At 53.1% G+C, this 16,233-nt stretch overlaps 2 protein-coding genes across 5 annotated transcripts; both read right to left on the bottom strand.

Annotated features, from left to right (window-relative positions):
• Nucleotides 1-1,283: 1,283 nt before the first annotated feature.
• Nucleotides 1,284-7,369, bottom strand: Slc39a5 (solute carrier family 39 member 5). Of its 2 annotated transcripts, XM_052165398.1 has the most exons (13): nucleotides 7,259-7,369; nucleotides 6,893-6,972; nucleotides 6,485-6,605; nucleotides 5,875-6,228; nucleotides 5,323-5,494; nucleotides 4,452-4,614; nucleotides 4,121-4,290; nucleotides 3,747-3,887; nucleotides 3,293-3,386; nucleotides 3,047-3,205; nucleotides 2,814-2,894; nucleotides 2,479-2,669; nucleotides 1,284-2,106 (listed from the first exon to the last, which is right to left on the bottom strand). In XM_052165398.1, exons 4-13 carry the CDS (start codon nucleotides 6,156-6,158, stop codon nucleotides 1,963-1,965), a joined length of 1,599 nt encoding a protein of 532 aa, XP_052021358.1. In that variant the 5' UTR covers nucleotides 6,159-6,228; nucleotides 6,485-6,605; nucleotides 6,893-6,972; nucleotides 7,259-7,369; the 3' UTR covers nucleotides 1,284-1,962. The 2 variants fall into 2 exon arrangements, with proteins under 2 accessions (XP_052021358.1, XP_052021359.1); XM_052165399.1 differs by lacking the exon at nucleotides 7,259-7,369 and having other exon boundaries at nucleotides 6,893-7,065.
• A 97-nt stretch (nucleotides 7,370-7,466) lies between these two features.
• Nucleotides 7,467-16,062, bottom strand: Nabp2 (nucleic acid binding protein 2). Of its 3 annotated transcripts, none has more exons than XM_052165402.1 (7): nucleotides 15,320-16,062; nucleotides 14,828-14,928; nucleotides 14,281-14,419; nucleotides 14,130-14,201; nucleotides 13,522-13,603; nucleotides 13,368-13,431; nucleotides 7,467-7,998 (listed from the first exon to the last, which is right to left on the bottom strand). In XM_052165402.1, exons 1-7 carry the CDS (start codon nucleotides 15,502-15,504, stop codon nucleotides 7,799-7,801), a joined length of 843 nt encoding a protein of 280 aa, XP_052021362.1. In that variant the 5' UTR covers nucleotides 15,505-16,062; the 3' UTR covers nucleotides 7,467-7,798. The 3 variants fall into 3 exon arrangements, with proteins under 3 accessions (XP_052021362.1, XP_052021361.1, XP_052021363.1); XM_052165401.1 differs by lacking the exon at nucleotides 15,320-16,062 and adding an exon at nucleotides 15,073-15,296; XM_052165403.1 differs by lacking the exon at nucleotides 15,320-16,062 and adding an exon at nucleotides 15,093-15,191.
• Between the last annotated feature and the right edge of the window lie 171 nt (nucleotides 16,063-16,233).

Below are 16,233 nucleotides of genomic sequence, written 5' to 3'. Positions count from 1 at the left end.
AAGGGGAGAAGAGGCTGGGGGTGGGGATGGTGGGGCCTGAGTGAATGGTTCTACAACTGTACCCCCAAAACCCTCTCTGTGGTCTTGGAAGGGGTCCCGAGAGGCAGGGTGAGGCCAGGCTGCCGGGCTGGGAGTATGCACACCGTGTGCATTATGCACATGAGTGGTTCTTTGTTGAAGACTCCAGTAACTGCTCCAGCAGGGAGGCCCCTTCCTCCTTCCCTCTCAGCCGTTTCTCACCCTCTCCCCACACCTGATGTTCATTCCCTGCTTCCCCTTCCCACCGCAAAGGAAAATAGCCTTACAGACCCCAGCCCAGAAACCCTACTCCAGGGACAAGCCAGTATGGCCCCACCCTGCCCGCCAGGTTTGAACCCTAACCTTCTGAGGAAGGGCGGGAAGCAGAGCAGCCTCCCTGCTGTGGTGGCTCTGGCCCTCTGGGCCTCAACCTAGCTTGGGCAAGGACAGAGGTGAGGAATCTTTGAGGACCAAGCCCTGTGGTCTGGGAAGAGGGAGGTAGAGAAAGAAGGGTCTGACTTGGGGACTCCCTCCTCCCAGCCCAACCCCTACAGAGAAGCGACCAAATTCCCAGAGATAGGAGGGAGTTGGGGTGAGGAGGGTCTGCTCCTTGAATTACTTGAAGGTACTGACTCCGAGGCTGCTGTTGCCCATGGTGGTGTGAGGGACACTGTCACTGCATTTGGGAGGGCCGAGGACGGCAGGGGACGAGAGGATCTGCCCTTGGCCCTCGCCCACTCCTGCTGGGCCCTCTCCCAGGCCCTCCTGTCCCCACCCGCACTCTGGGCGCCCTCCAGTTGCACTAAAGTAGCTGTTGTGCCAGTCTTACCTGCCAGGTGCCAGGTGCCAGGGTGGGGCCTCTGCTTCCAGTCCTTCCTCCCGCCCGCTCTGCTCCGTCCTGGACAATCTTGTTCACTTGTATCCTGGGTAGCTCAGCTGTGTGTGTGTGTGTTTGGGGTGGGGGTGGGTTTGGCTGGAGTGGGTCTGGCGGGGTTTGGGAAGGGCTAGGAGGAAGATGGAGGACGGTATCTCCTATCCCCTTCCCCAACTCCAAGCCACAGAAGCCTGGGAGGGAGGGTGCCTACTCTCGCTGCCGTGTGTCTTGCAGATGTGCCAAAATAGGGGTGGGGGGGGAGGGTGCCTGGCAGAGCAGCCCCAGGGTGGCTCTCAAAGCAATACAGTTCTCCTGCTGGGGAACAGCAAGACAGGGGAGAGGGTTGGGTGGGGACCTGGGGTTCCCCATGTACAGCTGTGTATATTCAGGGGTGTTCTCTGTCTGGTACCCGCTGTGGGCATCTATGTGTGTGTGAACCCCTTCCCCGTGCCCTGCATGACCTGTGATGCTGCAGACACCACCATCCTGTGTGCAGGTGTGTTGGGGGGCACGGAGGGGCGTGTCCCTGTCCCGTTGCACCCTCCACCCTGTGACCCATGTACTCGGTTGTAGGAAGTAAAGAGAACTGAGCACAATTCACTGGATTCTAGTTGAATCTTTCTCTAAGCAATTTCCTCATTCCTGCCCCTCTCCCTGTCCTGGATCCACTGTGGTGCTAGTGTTGGGGTCGGGTGTTTAATGCTGGTGGCAGCACTGAAGCCCAGGTACCTGCATCCCCAGGGTGCTGAGGGCAGCAGAAAAAATGGGGACCTTGGTGCATTTGCCCTGCCCCTCTCCCCCACCTGGGCTAAAGCACAATGCTATCCCTGAAGACTGATGCACCCCACATCCTCCAGGCCCCCATGCTTGTCCTCCCCAGACCTGCTTTGAGCCCTCCCACCACACCCCGGTTTTCTATGCTGTTTTGGTGCAAGTACAACTGTCGTAGTCATGGCTTTGGGATGGGTTCTGTTTATTAAAATCCTATTGCTCCTACTGGCCCTGTGTCCCGCCTCCATTCCTGGGGGGAGGGAAGGAAGAGCAGCCTGGAGCCTTTGCCACTGCCCACATCAGCCGTCAGGAACCAGGGGCAGTAGCTCTTCCTCCAACAGGGCTATAGCAACCATGAGGCTGCCCCCCAGCAGCAGCCCCAGCCCCTGCAGAAGCACATGGAACACAGGCGGGGGCTCAGGAGGACGGAGCAGGGTTGGCAGCTGCAAGGAAGACAGACTGTCAGGATTCTGCTCTGACCTATGACCTCCTTATCTATTTACCTACTTTTGAGGCAAGACCTCACTGTCTGGCCCTGCTAGCCTGCAATACTTTGTAGACGAGGCTAACCTCGAACTCACTGCCTCCTGAGTGATGGGATTAGCAGTACACACCACCAGACCGCATGCAATGCCCCCCTTGACACAAGAGAAAGGCTGTCAAGCAGGATCAGCAGCCCGCCCCCCCCCCCACACCTTTGGGTACTTTTTTCTAATGGGGCTGTGGGCCAAGAGGTAGAGATGGACAGACTGTATCGTCCCTCTCCACACCACCTGTCCACTGTCCTTAAACTGTCTGTTCTACCCACATCTCACCATATCCACAAGGGCCACATAGAGGAAGACCCCTGCTGTGATCCCAAACACCCAGGGTGTGAGGGGGACAGGGCCCAGGCTGAGCCCCACCCCCAGGGCTGCACCCCCCAGTCCCAGGGCTCCAGAAACGAGGCTCAGCAGCAGCAGCTTCCGAAAGGACAGCCCTTCCTGAAGCAGCATGGCAAAGTCACCTGTGCGGGAAGAACGGAGGAAAGGAGGGGTAGGTCAAGGAGAGGTAGGTCAGAGTTGCCCCTCTGTTTTGTCACCTGCCAACCTCCCAGTTCTCAGAGACCTCCCTCTCTGGAGCCCACCTACCCCACTTGTGCCATCCCTACCCAGTTCATGGGGCAGCTCATGGCAGAAGACAGCTAGGGTAGTGCTGAGACCGCTGGAGAAGCCGTCAGAGAAGGCAGCACCTGCAGCAGCAGAGTCAAAGGGTCGCTTGAAGAGGGTTAGAGGCTGCCGTCTGAGCTCCCTCCGGATCTTAGCTCTCCCACCTTCCTGGGAGCTCTCCTATCCCTGCTGGCTCAGAGCCCTGCCCCCCACCGCTGTGTCTGTGGCCTCAAACCTAATGCAAGCCCATCAGTGAGGTTGTGCAGGCAATCTCCCAGGAGGACCATCCATGCAATACTGCCACCCCGGCGCTCATGACTGTGGCCTTGGTGTCCAGGAGGGGCCAGAGATGGTGGGGACCGGCTGTTCTCCCTTTGGCCCTGAACCTCCGGTTCTGCAGCAAGAAGGACCAGGTTACGTGTTAGTGATTGTCAGTGGGAGCTACAGGCTGACGGTGAGCTCATTTTCCCCCGCTAGTTACCTGAAGCTGCTTGTAGGGGTCGAAGGATCATCCCGCTGCCATCCTCTGGGTCAGGGTTTGGGTCTTCGAGGTTCCTTTTGTTCCTGCAGCATCTCTGAAATGGGAGGGTATCCCTCCTGGTGGAGGAGGTGGCAGGGCCAGGGGCTAAGGGGAGGACCAGCCCAGCAGCTGGGAAGATGAACAGCTGCTTCCGCGCTAGCACCTGGTCAGTGTTTTCTGACCTGCACCCCTTTCCCAGGTTGGCATCTCTCTCTGTTTAATGTTGATATGAACTGCAGAGAACAAGCCATTTGGCCACAAGTCCCAGGCCTACGCCAAGGCCCATTCCCACTCAGAGGTGGGCAGGTCCTATGTAATTGGCCAAGTGGCCAAGGACCAGAAGCACATGCTGCCCCTCCCTCCTGGCTTGGCCTGGACTCTGGGTTTGGCAGGAGAAATAAAGGGTTTCACTCACTGGCCTGAGCCCTCTGTGCCGCACAAGTCCTAGCGTGTTCTCTAGCATGAAGAGCAGGAAGATGCCACCAAGCACCGACAGCCCCGGACCCAGATCCTCCTCTGCCTGCTCACTAGCTCCTGTGTGCCGCCCTCCTTGCGCCTGTCAGAAAGTAGATCAGGGCAGGCCATGGAAATCCCTACAACCCAAGAGCATCCTTCCTCTCAGCAAGCTTTTTACGCATGCATCCTAGTAGAAGACACTGACACTGTGGCTGAAGCCCAGGGGCAAGGGGTCAGGATGTGGGAGCTGACAGAGGCACAAGGTCTATGGCTAAAAGCACACAGCTCCATGGCCAGTTACCACTGGGTCAGGCTGGGAAGATGGAGGCTTACATGTGGCAGTAGGTGTAGCAGGGCGTCCCCGCAGAGCGTGCCCACGGCCAGGGCCCCCAGGAAGCCCAGCACAGGCCGCAACAGACGAGGTCCCAGGAGCCGCAGCAGCAGCAGGGAGAGGGGAGCAGGGAGGCTGAGGAACAGGACTGCCAGGCCACTGTGAAGCAGGGCTGGGAAGAATTGGGCCTGAGGTTAGGTCAGGGCTGGTCCAGAGGCACGACGTGGACACAGATAGACTCAAGGGAGGCTGGACCCCAATAAGCCCCCTTCCTTAGCAAGGGACCGACTCCCTACCAGGATGCAGGTACCACCTCACTCCTCATCCACTGACCAGACAGTACATCCCCTGGAGGTGCTGGAGCCGGGGTTTTGATGCAAACACGGCTATCAATCTGATAAAGCAGGGCTGGACACAGCAGAGCAAACTGGCGAGGGGTCAGGGGAGCAACGGGGCTCAGTCCAAAATTGACCAGCAGCTGGGAACCATTCAGACACTGCAGATCGAGCAGAGGGCCATGATGTATTAGGGGGTCACTGTGAACTACAGCCCAAGTCTCGACATCTGTTCCTCCATAGAGTCCCGGGTCTCTCTCAGGGTCCCCTTGGCGTATACTGGCACGTGCATCAGAGACGGGACAAAGAACTTAATGTGTGATAATCACTGGTGAATATTCAATCCATTGTAAGTATTCGACATACATTTCTTATGCCCTAAGAATTTCCTTGTGTTAGTGATGAACTACTTTGGTGGCTAGACAAGAAACCTGACACGCCGTCGTCTATCTTTAGCCAACAACCCACACGGGCTGATCTAGCCCAGGCTGGGGTGCTTTTTTGATGGGGCATGCCAACTGATCTCAGGGTCCGACAGCATTGTCTGCCACCATGTATATGTAGAAGGAACAAGTGGACTGTTTTAGATGGACATACCATCATCTCCAGGACACTTTTCCACATAACCATTCCCACAATCTCCCCTGAGATACACCCCTTGGGATTGTGTGTTTGCTAAGTGACACCCCTGGGTTTGGTCAGCCTGTGTTAAGGAAGGGAACATCTTACACTATTAGAATAACATATCCGAATACTGAGTAGCTATTCAGTTACTGACTCCTCACATACTTCAAGCCCCCGTAAGAGCCAAATACTGTAGGCCACCTACTCCGGTGGCTCCTTCTCCCTGTCTTGAGACTCAGACTTACATCCTCATTCAGATGGTCAGCCAACGAATGGTCCAGCAGCAGAAGCCTCTGGAAGAGGTCTAGGCCGGACTCGTGCAGGTCAGGGGCCTTTGAGTCCTCCTGGTCGCCCCAGCCTGAGGGGCCCAGAGGCATTCCAGCCCACACATCTACACTCAGCTCCAGTTCTTGCAGCCTGTAGTAGACGGATTAGCAAGTCAGACTCACTCAAGTTCCCCGACACCTGCCCTGACCCATCACCTGGGAGGTTTTGGGAAGGAGAGACAACCACAGTCAGTCCTGGCAAGGTCTGAGGGCTGGCATTCATAGGAGAGCTATGGGCTAAAACGGGTAGCTGTGGGCTTGGCAGGCATCGCCTGAAGCCTGGAGGCTGAGTACCGAGAGCAAGGACTTTCCTGATCTGGAGGGAATTCAAGGCAGTAGAGTTGAGCAGTTGGTGCTAGAGGACTTGTAACTCTGGGGAATCATCCCCAAACACTGGGCCGCTGGAGCCTAAGCAGACACTGAGTGGAACCAGGAGATGCCACAGTTGGTGTTTGGGAGAGAGATTAATACCTGTGTGTGAAATTGTCGCCACTTGTGGGTGCAGCCCGCCCGGTTGGAGGCTCATGGTGTCCCAGACGGAGCCCCTGAACTCGGCCTAGTCCTAGGCTGTGGAGAAGCCTAGCCAGGCCCCCTGCAGTCAGTGTCCCGTTCTCTCCATAGAGGCCAAACAGCTGGGCCAGGTAGTGGTTCTGTTCCTGTTCGGCTGGGCCCAGGTTTGGGGCCGAGTCTCCTACCCAGCCCAAGGCCACCCCCACGCACAGGCCAGCCAACAGGTGATGCACTGGGGGCCCCATCGCTAGGGCTATGGGTTAGAGGCTCTGGTTCTGACTTCTATTTCTTTTGGGACATCCTGAGGACCGTACCCTAGAACAAGGAGGTGGGGGGTGTCAGGGCTTCTGCTCCTCAGCCCAGAGCTGGGGAGATGCGCTAACACGTACCACCACTTGCTCCGAGTCTGTCTGCAGCCTCTGCCCCTCCCTTCTGCCTTATGGAGCAGCCTCCTGACCCCAGAGCTCTCCTTACATCTGGTCCAGAGACCCAGCTAATATCTAGGGAGCCCCAAGACCCACCTCTCAGCCTTTTCCACCTCCCTACTCCCCCTCCATATAAAGGGCCTCACCCCTACTGGCAGTGTGAGAGCTGTCACCTCAGGTCCCTGGAAGGCCTCACTGTGGACCTTAAGAGATCTGAGTCAGGGAGCTCAGCCTTCAGATGCAGTGGAAGCCACGTCACATAGAGGGCTGAAATGGATAGGTTTCCCCTTAGCCCACCTGCTTTGGGGCGGAGTCAGGGGTGGGGCAAGTGTGGGAAGGTTCATATAGGAGTTAATGGTTCACTGGCCCCTGGGATGGGGGGGTCAAAAGTCAGTCTCTGCTGGGCCCTGACTGGGGAGGGGCCACCCTCTGCCCTGAGGAAGCCACATGGTTAAGAACTTGTGCTCAGTTTTTTCCTCTTAAATATTTTATAATCCATAACCCATTCAGCGCCACCCAAGCCTTTTTCCTGAACGTACCCCTCCCCCATGTACCTTACATCTGGTACTGAACTGCATCTGTTTCCAACCCCATCCCCATATTCCCTGAAGAGTCGAGCCAAGGTGTCCCTAAACTGGGAGTTAGAGGGAGAGGCAGGTGAGTGGCAATCATAGATGCATTCAGGAAAGGGACTTCTTGGCAATGCCCACCCTGGGAAGCATGAGAGCTGGTTCCCGGCTCCGGGAGCATTAACTATCAGCTCCCCCAGCTCTGCAGTCAATGAACAAGGAGGAGGAAGCCCTGCTGAGGAAAAGCCAGAACAGGGACCCCCTCTGACATCTGACCTGGCTTACAATCAGGGGTGGGGGGTGGGTGGGAGGGTCATAGTGAGTGGTCCAGGGGGTTGGGGTTAGTATTACCTGACAGCAGGACAGGAGACACAAAAGACACCCAGAGGAAGGGGGACCCAGCCTTCTTGTGGCAGGCAGGCTGGACAAGGGTCACCTGCAGGGAGGGGGTAGGGGAGGGACACTACCTTAAAGGGGCAGGCTTGCTTTGCCTGGGCACTACAATTCCGTAAGTACACACCTGCTAACCTCTTTCCTATGAGAGAACCAGAGAGTCCAGAACGAGTGGGAACATTTATTAGGAAGGAGGGATTTCAGTTAGACCCTCATATCCCACACAAAAACCAGACTGTCTTTTTCCAAAGGAGGGCAGGCAGCGGACCCTGGATCCCAGGGGACAGACAGCATCAGCAGGACAAGGGTGGAGGGGGCGAGAGTTTGAGGTGGGTAAGGCCACTGCTTACCACCCCTCCAGGGAAATTTAGTGGCTAAAACACAGCAACTTCACCCTCCAATCCCAAAGCCAGCAGCCTAACAGAAGACTGTCTTGTTCTCTGGAAGAGATGCCGGGGTCATGGCTGTGGTGGGAGGGAGGAGAAGATTCATCTCTCGCTATCTCTTGCTGCTTCTGCGGGTTTCTTTGCCGTTGCTGACAGGGTTGCTGGAGGGACCAGGAGGGCCAGAAGGCGTGTGGTTGGGTTGGCTTCGAGTGATTCGGGTGCTGGGGGGGTGTGAGGGGGTGTGAGAGGGATGGGGACCACCAACAGGACCCGGCTGGGTGCTCAGTCCATTCCCATTCTGGCTCTCGGAAGCTGGTTGTGGGAGAAGAAACAGAGGTAGGTAGTTAAGGTAAGAAAGGGTCTGTCCTCAAAGCCCACTTTCATGCCCCAGAGAGTGGGTATCTTTCCCAAGCACAACTGCATGCATGCTGACCAGGTACACAAAGACTATGGGTTGTGAGTAAGAATGGGACCCTAGGCAGCACTGACAATTCTGACTGTCTACTTGACCCAACCTAGAATCTCCTAGGGAGAGTCAGTGAGGAGCTGTCTACATCGGCTGGCCAGTGGGGATGTTTGAAGGAATTGTAATTAGCTACATTTTGCAGGAAGGCCCAGCCCAACTGTGGATGCCCTATTCCCTGGGCAGGTGGTCCTGAAGAGAGTACAAAACACTATGGGCTACAAGTATGAATGCAACCCCTCGATAATTTCAGAAGTTGTCCCATGAACTGTATATATGTTATATTTATATTTTAATATATATTATGTAAATATATTTATCTTACGTATCTTTGTACTACTGGAAATCAGACCCAGAATTAGTTCAAGGCTCAAGGATCTCTAAAAAAAAATGTTCTATGGCCCAAGATGATTATAAAGCTGGAGAAACACAGAGAAGGGCCTTAAGTCTCTGTTTAAACAGAAAGGGGCAGGGTAATCATAGGTGGGAAGTTAGTGCCTGGGTTAGGTACCCAGAACTACAATAAAATACACCCGGGATTGAACCCTTCTGCCACCGAACGACTTAGCTACCATCACCCCCCAACTGTGTATATTTTGTATTTACTCTGTATATGTGTGCGCGTGCGCATGTATACAATCTTCAGGAGTAGGTCATTGCCTTCCACTGTGTGGATGTTCTGGGACTAAACTCAGGTTGTCAGGCTTGATGTCAAATACTGGTTCCTGCTGGAGCACCTTGCCAATCCCCACACCCGTATATTTTGAATATATGCTAGCAGTGCTCCCCCCTCCCCACTGCAGCATATGGTAATCCTTACTCCTACAGAGACTCTCTGCAGGCGCTGAGAGGCAGGGGCTGTGTTTTATTCCTTGACATATACACACAGTAGGTACTCTATTGATGCCTAGAAGACAGAGACAGGGTTGTCTGTGGTGTACAAAGGCATTGCAGACCATCAGTGAGGTAGAAACTACAGGTTACCTGTTCTCAAACCATATCACTACTCAATTCTCTATACTAAAATATCTGTAGCCTAGACTGAAAGGAAAAGCCCTTTCCTCAGTCAGTTTATTTCCTCATAAAGCAAATATGTACATTGCAACGTTAAGATTCTGTGCTATATATTAAAAAAAAACCAGACAACTTTTGGGGTCTAGGGAGAGGGCTCAGCAGTAAGGAGCACTGGGTACTCTTGCAGAGGATCTAGGCTCAGTTCCCAGCACCCACATAGCAGTTCAAACATCTGTGACATCAGTTCTGTGGGACCCAGAATCCTCTTTTAGCCTTCATGGGTTCCCGGGAAGCACATGGTACAAAGACATGCATATAAGCAAGACACCCACACACTTTAACTTTGTGTGGTGTGGTGCGGTGCCACACACCTTTAATGCCTGCACTCAGTACACAGAGGCAGGTGAGTTCCAGGCCAGCCTGGTCTACAGAGCAAGGACAGCCAGGGCTACACAGAGAAACCCTGTCTCAAAAAAAGAAAAAAAAAAAAAAAGGACCCAGGGAATGGTCTTGTGTGGTGATTAGGTCTAACTGTCACCTTGGCATGGCCTAGAATCACCTGGGAGGAGGCAGGAAGGACTGTCCAAGTTGGTTGGCCTGTGGGCGTGTCTATGGGGATTGTAATTGGTTATGTGGGAAGACACAGCACACTGTGTGACATCACTCTAAGAGTAGAGAAACTGAGCCGAGCACAGCAAGCATGCATTCATTTTCTCTGCTCCTGACCATGCACGTGATGTGACCATGCACGTGACCATGCATGTGACGTGACCAGCTCTGTCTGCTGGGGTGGACTGCATGTAACCCAGAACTGTGAGCTAGATGAACCCTTCCTCCCACACACTGCTTGCTGTCAATAACTTAAGGCAACAACAATGTAACCACAACACCCTCACAGGGGGTGGCAAGATGGCTCTGCAGACAAGGGGCTTGCTGCCAAGCCTTCTGGCTTGAATTCGATCCCTACAACCCCTATGGTGGAGGGACTGTCACCCACAGACTGTCACTGTCTTGACTTCCACATGCCCACTGTGGCACATGGAAGCTCGCTCCCAAATTAAATAAATATAGAGAAAATATACACACAGCAAAAGGATTTACAAAGCCAAAAAAAGAAAAAGAAAAAAAGAAAAGAAAAGAAAACCAAACCAAAAAACCAAAACACCTCTCATTTCTCTCAGCAGGTGACAAAGGGAGTAGTAACACTTGGCAAATGAGTTTTAGGAGCACATGGTCTAAGGTCCCCCTTTCCTTTGTTTCCTGTTTCTCTGTGTAGCCCCGACTGCTCTGGAACTTGCTCAGTAGATCAGGCTAGCCTCGAACTCAAAATCCGCCTGCCTCTGCCTCCCAAGTGCTGGGACTAAAGGTGCACTTCTTTTTTGCTTTGTTTTTTGAGTCAGGGCCTTGCCTACTCAAGGAGACCAGGCTGGCCTACAGCTCATTCTCTGGATCCCAGAAGTCCTCAGACCTGGCACTAACCCTTGTTGTCTCTGCTGCCTGAGTGCTAGACAGCAACCATGCCTGGCTCTGGATTGTACCTTATTAGAAATACTTTTGTAGCCAGACATGATGGCAACACACAATGGTCTAGCACTTGGGAGGTGTAGGTAGGAGCAGCAGGGATGCTGGGCCAGGTTTGGCTACTTAGTTTTTAGGCCAACTTAACGTGAGACTGTCTCTTAAAACAAAGTAAATAAACTAAAAATACAGTCATGGAAAAGTATTATTCTATTTTATTCTCTCTTTTTCTTCTTCTATTGTTTGTTTTTATCCTGGGGACTGAACCCAAGGCCTTAGCCTCTAAGCTACGTTCAGGTCCGACCGGACGGTCACATCTACCTGTCTACCTTGCCTCTCTTTCTCTCTCTTCCCTTCCTTTCCCTTCCTGCTTTCTCTCCCCCCCTTCCTGTGTTTTCTCTCTCTCTCTCTCTCCCCCCCCCCTGCTTTCTCTCTTCTCTTCTTTCTTTGAGGCAGGGTCTTCCTGACTGGCTTGATACTTCAGGCCAGGCACCTGAATGAAGTGAGCCTCCCACCTCAGCCTGTAGAGCGGGAGGATTATAAGCGTGAAGGATCACACGCAGCATTAAGTCATTTTCCTTCTTTCTTTCTTTTTTCACACTTATTTTTATTTTATGTGTAAGAGTATTTTGCCTGTATGTGTATGTATGTATGTATGTATGTATGGGCACCACATTGACTGAATGAAGAGGGCATATGAGGGCAAAAAGGACCCTGGATCCCCTGGAACTGGAGTCACAGATTGGCATGAGCTGCCGCGAGGGTGGTGAGAACCAAGCAAGGGCTACAAGAGCAGCCCACTGTTTGTAGCTGCCAAGCCATCTCTCCATGCCTTAAGTCATCTACAACTGAGAACATATGCTACCTTTTATGTTGGAATTAAATGGTATCCATTTTGATTACAATATTAGAGGTTCTCCACAAAGCCAGAAGCAGTAGGAGATCTATGCAGTCACAGACCATCTATGAGGGACTGTCTCCACTGGAGGTCCTGTGCATACCTCTTATGGGAACTGTAATTAACATAGTCATGTATGAAGGCCCAGAGCACCGTGGGTGGCTCATTTTGTTTCTTGTTTTGAGACAGGGTCTATCTGTGCAGTCCTGACTGTCCTGGAACACACTAAATACACACTAGGCTGGCCTCAGACTCACAGAGAGCCACTTGTCAATGGCTCCTAAGTGCTGGGATTAAAGGTGTGGCTGTCACACTGGGGTTGGGCGGTACATTCTGAGTGGAGAACCTGGGAAGAACACAACCATACAGGCTGCAGGCAAGCATGCACTCGTTCTCTCTGCCGGTGACCGTGGAGATAATGTGACCAGTGGTTTCAGTCAGCAGTGGACAGAGGCCCCGCAGATTACTAGGAAGGGTGGAGGTTCAGTGGTTAGAAGCACTGGTTGCTCTTCCGGGCGATCCATCTCTGGCTCCCAGCACCTACACTGCAGTAACAACCATCTGTAACTCCAAGTCCGGAGGGTCTGCCACCCTGTCCTGGCTTCCTTGGGCACTTTATGCATGTTATACATGTGGACAAAACACACCGTACTGGCTTTGTGTGTCAACTTGACACAGGCTGCAGTTGTCACAGAGAAAGGAGTCTCCATGAGATCCAGGTGTGGAGCATTTTCTCAATTACTGATCAGGGGTGGAAGGACCCCTTGTGGGTGGTGCCATCCCTAGGCTGTTAGTTCTTGGGTTCTATAAGAGACCTTCCTTGAGCAAGCCAGGGGAAGCAAGCCAGTAAGTAACATCCCTCCATGATCTCTGCATCAGCTCCAGGTTCCAACCCTGGAACCAAAGGATGTTCCAGACTTCCTTTGGTAATGAACAGCAATACAGAAGTGTAAGCTGAATAAACCCTTTCCTCCACAACTTGATTCTTGGTCATGATGTTTTGTGCAGGAATAGAAACCCTGACTAAGACACATATATATAAGGTAGAAACAGATAAAATCTAAGAGAGAGAGAGAGAGAGAGAGAGAGAGAGAGAGAGAGAGAGAGAGAGAGAGACTACAATAAATGCAGAAACTTCCCTCGGTCTACTGACTCTGTAGCCACAGCAGTTACAATGTAATGCAACACTAATTGGTTTTTCCAGACAGGGTTTCTCTGTATAGCCCTGGCTATCCTGGAACTCACTCTGTAGACCAGGCTGGCCTCTAACTCAGAAATCCGCCTGCCTCTGCCTCCCAAAGTGCTGGGATTAAAGGCATGCGCCACCACTGCCCAGCCTGTTTGCTCTTTTTGTTGTTGTTGTTTTTTTTGTTTTTTGTTTTTTCGAGACAGGGTTTCTCTGTGTGGTCCTGGCTGTCCTGGAACTCACTCTGTAGACCAGGCTGGCCTTGAACTCAGAAATCCACCTGCCTCCCAAGTGCTGGGACTACAGGCGTGCGCCACCATGCCTGGCTGCCTGTTTGCTCTTAACAGTCATTTGACACGTGTAGAAACGACTCTCCTTTGTTTCTTGACTGGTGGTAAGGAAAGGAAAGAGTACCTAAGGTCTTCAAGTCTTTTCACCACTGAGACTTGCAGAAGGTATAAAAAAATGAAGGAGAACTGGGTGGAGGGGAACATCCTGAGAGAGGAGGCACTTGGAAAGGGGATGAGGAAAACACATCTTTCCTGGCTGGGGAGAACGGGGGACTTGAAGGGGACAGTGGAAGGAAAGAAATGGATTCCTACCTGGAGAGGCAGCAGGGGGTCCTGTGGTAGCTTGTGGGGCAGTAGGGCTGCTGTCATTCTGCACCTGAAGGCACAGATGATAAACTCAGACCCACCTCAACCTCATGCTGCCCAGGCTGATCTGCTGTCCTCTAACGCCAGGCCCAGGACTCACCGATTTGTTGGGCGCCTGCTGTGTGTTATATTCTGGATTGGGCTCGCTGAAATTAGGAACTTCCGAATAAACCATACAGAATCTGCAAAGAAGGAAGAGATGGCTCAGTGGGTAAAAGCCCTGACTGTGCCCGGGCGGTGGTCGTGCACACCTTTAATCCCAGCACTTGGGAGGCAGAGGCAGGCGGATTTTTGAGTTTGAGGACAGCCTGGGTCTACAGAGTGAGTTCTAGGCCAGCCATGGCTACAGAGAAACCCTGTCTCAAAAAAAAAAACCCAAAACAAACAAACAAACAAAAAAACAAACAAACAAAAAAACAGCACTGACTGCTCTTCGAGGTCATGAGTTCAAATCCCAGCACCCACGTGGCTCACAACCATCCGAAAAGAGATCTGATGCCCTCTTCTGGTCTCTGAAGACAGCTACAGTGTACTTACAACAATAAATAAATCTTAAAAAAAAAAAAAGAAAGAAAGAAGCAGGAGCTTTGGACCCGTCCATTGGGCCACAGACAAGACCGGCCAGGAGATGTGGATGGCGCAGGCTGTGTCGCTTCCTTGTAAACCCTAACTTTCCCACATTGGGCTCCTATTGCAGAGACCACTTACTCTCCAATCTTCTGCAGATCGCCCCCACGGCCAGTGTATAGTGTCAGACAACCTTTGAACACTGAAGCATACCTGTGGGGTGGAATAGGATTCAGTCTTCAGAAAAGTTGTAGGGACTTTTAACCACGCCCTAGCGCTGTTGCCGCCTTACCCTTTGGTGAGTCGGATAATATCCCCAGGTTGGATTAGGTTGCCCACGTCGTCCCATACTGAGATGTTGATGCTGCCCGTTTTGTCTGCCACTTTACAGGTCCGAACCTCGTGCCCGTCCTTTGTCTTGGTCACCCGGCCTTTAAGGGAAGAAATATATGAGAGAGGAAATAAAGTCATACAAGTCACGGTGACAGTGAGAGCCTGGGTACTGGCTGAGCGAGGTAAAGGAATAGAAGCAAAGCCCACATCCCTCCCTGATGGTGGGTTATGCGTGGGTGTATGGGGAGGTAGTGGAGGATCCAGCACCATGGAGAGAGTTCTGAGTGGGGGGGGGGAGGCCCGCGTGGCATTAGTCCACTTAGTTTTACCTATTTTATACCTGTCAGCAGCTCCCTATGCCAGCGGTCTAAGAGATTAGAACGAGCAGGGAAGCGGAGCCTCCTCCCTGTCCGGGCGAGTTAAGAACGCAAGCGGGGGTCCGTGTGCTCCCACTCTCCATGCTCCTCCCCTTTGCTCCCACGAGCCCACTGCGCATGCATAGCCACCTGTCTCCAGCACAATGAAGATAAGGTTGAGATTCTTGAGCCCGGGCTTGATATCCTTCACGAAGGTCTCGGTCGTCATGCTTCCCGAGCCGCGGCACCCGCTGGAAGCGGAAATGGGAGATGAAGGTTCGAGGCTTGGAGCCTTTCCCCCCATGCTCCCGCTTGGCCTACCCACCACAGCAGGCGAGAATCTGGCAGCCTCGGTCCCCCCACCCCCTAACCCATCTGGGAGGTTAGAAACGAACTTCCTTGGGGGGCCTCGTACTTCAAGATCAGAACTTATAGATCTCTGGGTAGGATGCTTAGGGGCTGGAAGGCCCTCTGTCAGGATGCTTTCAGTCTCACGCTCCGAAGCCGGGAGGCTGAAGGGGACCCGGAGGGAACCCAGTGCAGCTCCAGGGAACACGATCTCACTCGGCAGACCTTCCTGAACCCTCATCCCCGCAACCCAGAACTCGGCCCATCCCCTCCCCCACTCAGCCCACCACCCACCCAGCCAGCAGGCCGGACTGTGCACACCGCCGAGCCACCCGCAGGGGGAGCCAGGGGGCTGGCTGCCACCGGATGCTGCGGAGAGGAGCCCGGGAGCGCGTACATTCCCGGAAACGTCCTGTCCTCCTCCAGCCAATAGGGTCCAATCTGCCGCCCGAAGCGCCCCACCTCCGGCCACCGCCCATCCAATCAGCCTCCGAGATCCACTCGCCGCAAAGGGGGCGGTCTTAGGTCTTAAAGGAGCCTCGCAGAGTATTAGTTCCGTAGGGGAAAAAGACGGACGGACCACCAGGGGGCGCCTCAGATGCCGCTCTTCCCTTCCGCTGCGAGAATGCACTTCGGGCTCTTACAACACTGTTGTTTTCTCTTCAACTGGTGTCACAATGGAGAAAAGGGTCCAAGGGCTTTGGAATGCAGCGGGCAAACGTTTTAATTCCAGCCTGTTTCTTCAGCTTCTTTTCTCGGCAATTCTTAAACATATAACTCTATTTTACACTTGAAAGTGGAAAGTTAGGTAAAGCCACTACCTCGGACATGGCAGGAACTTACACAGCATCTTTAATACACTAAACGATATAGGGCTCTGGGACGAGCGGCATTCTCGCCACAGAAAGATAATAGGTAGACTCAGCGTTGAACCCGGAACGTAAAAAGCAAGTCTTAGGCCAGGTGGGCTCAGGGAAAGGCAAGAGGCAGGCGGATCTCTGAATTTAAGGACAGGCAGGGCAACACAGAGAAACCCTGACTGGGGGAGGGACGGGAGAGGAAGCAAGCCGGCTTGGGGTTCACAAAGGCACATCCGATTCCTATTTCCTTATTTTATTGGCTCTCGGAGCCACCTAGACCTTTCCTCGGGTACTTGTTAGATTGTTTCCAAATGAAGCATCTAGCTCTGTATTCTGGTGAATAAGCTA

This window comes from Apodemus sylvaticus, chromosome 20, assembly GCF_947179515.1.
Source record: "Apodemus sylvaticus chromosome 20, mApoSyl1.1, whole genome shotgun sequence".
NCBI classification, from domain to species: domain Eukaryota; kingdom Metazoa; phylum Chordata; class Mammalia; order Rodentia; family Muridae; genus Apodemus; species Apodemus sylvaticus.
Note: the sequence above shows the minus strand (reverse complement) of the source record. Positions and strands in the feature narration are given on the sequence as shown.

Excerpts from the sequence above, each read along its gene's own strand:
- Slc39a5 (XM_052165398.1), bottom strand. The coding sequence starts at position 6,158 with ATGGGGCCCCCAGTGCATCACCTGTTGGCTGGCCTGTGCGTGGGGGTG. Across the intron at positions 5,495-5,874 it reads GGCGACAATTTCACACACAG|GCTGCAAGAACTGGAGCTGA; the intron begins GTATTAATCTCT and ends CGTCTACTACAG. Across the intron at positions 2,895-3,046 it reads CACTGATGGGCTTGCATTAG|GTGCTGCCTTCTCTGACGGC; the intron begins GTTTGAGGCCAC and ends CTGCTGCTGCAG.
- Nabp2 (XM_052165401.1), bottom strand. The coding sequence starts at position 15,266 with ATGAGGGTTCAGGAAGGTCTGCCGAGTGAGATCGTGTTCCCTGGAGCT. Across the intron at positions 14,202-14,280 it reads ATTATCCGACTCACCAAAGG|GTATGCTTCAGTGTTCAAAG; the intron begins GTAAGGCGGCAA and ends TCCACCCCACAG. Across the intron at positions 13,432-13,521 it reads AGCAGGCGCCCAACAAATCG|GTGCAGAATGACAGCAGCCC; the intron begins GTGAGTCCTGGG and ends CTGTGCCTTCAG.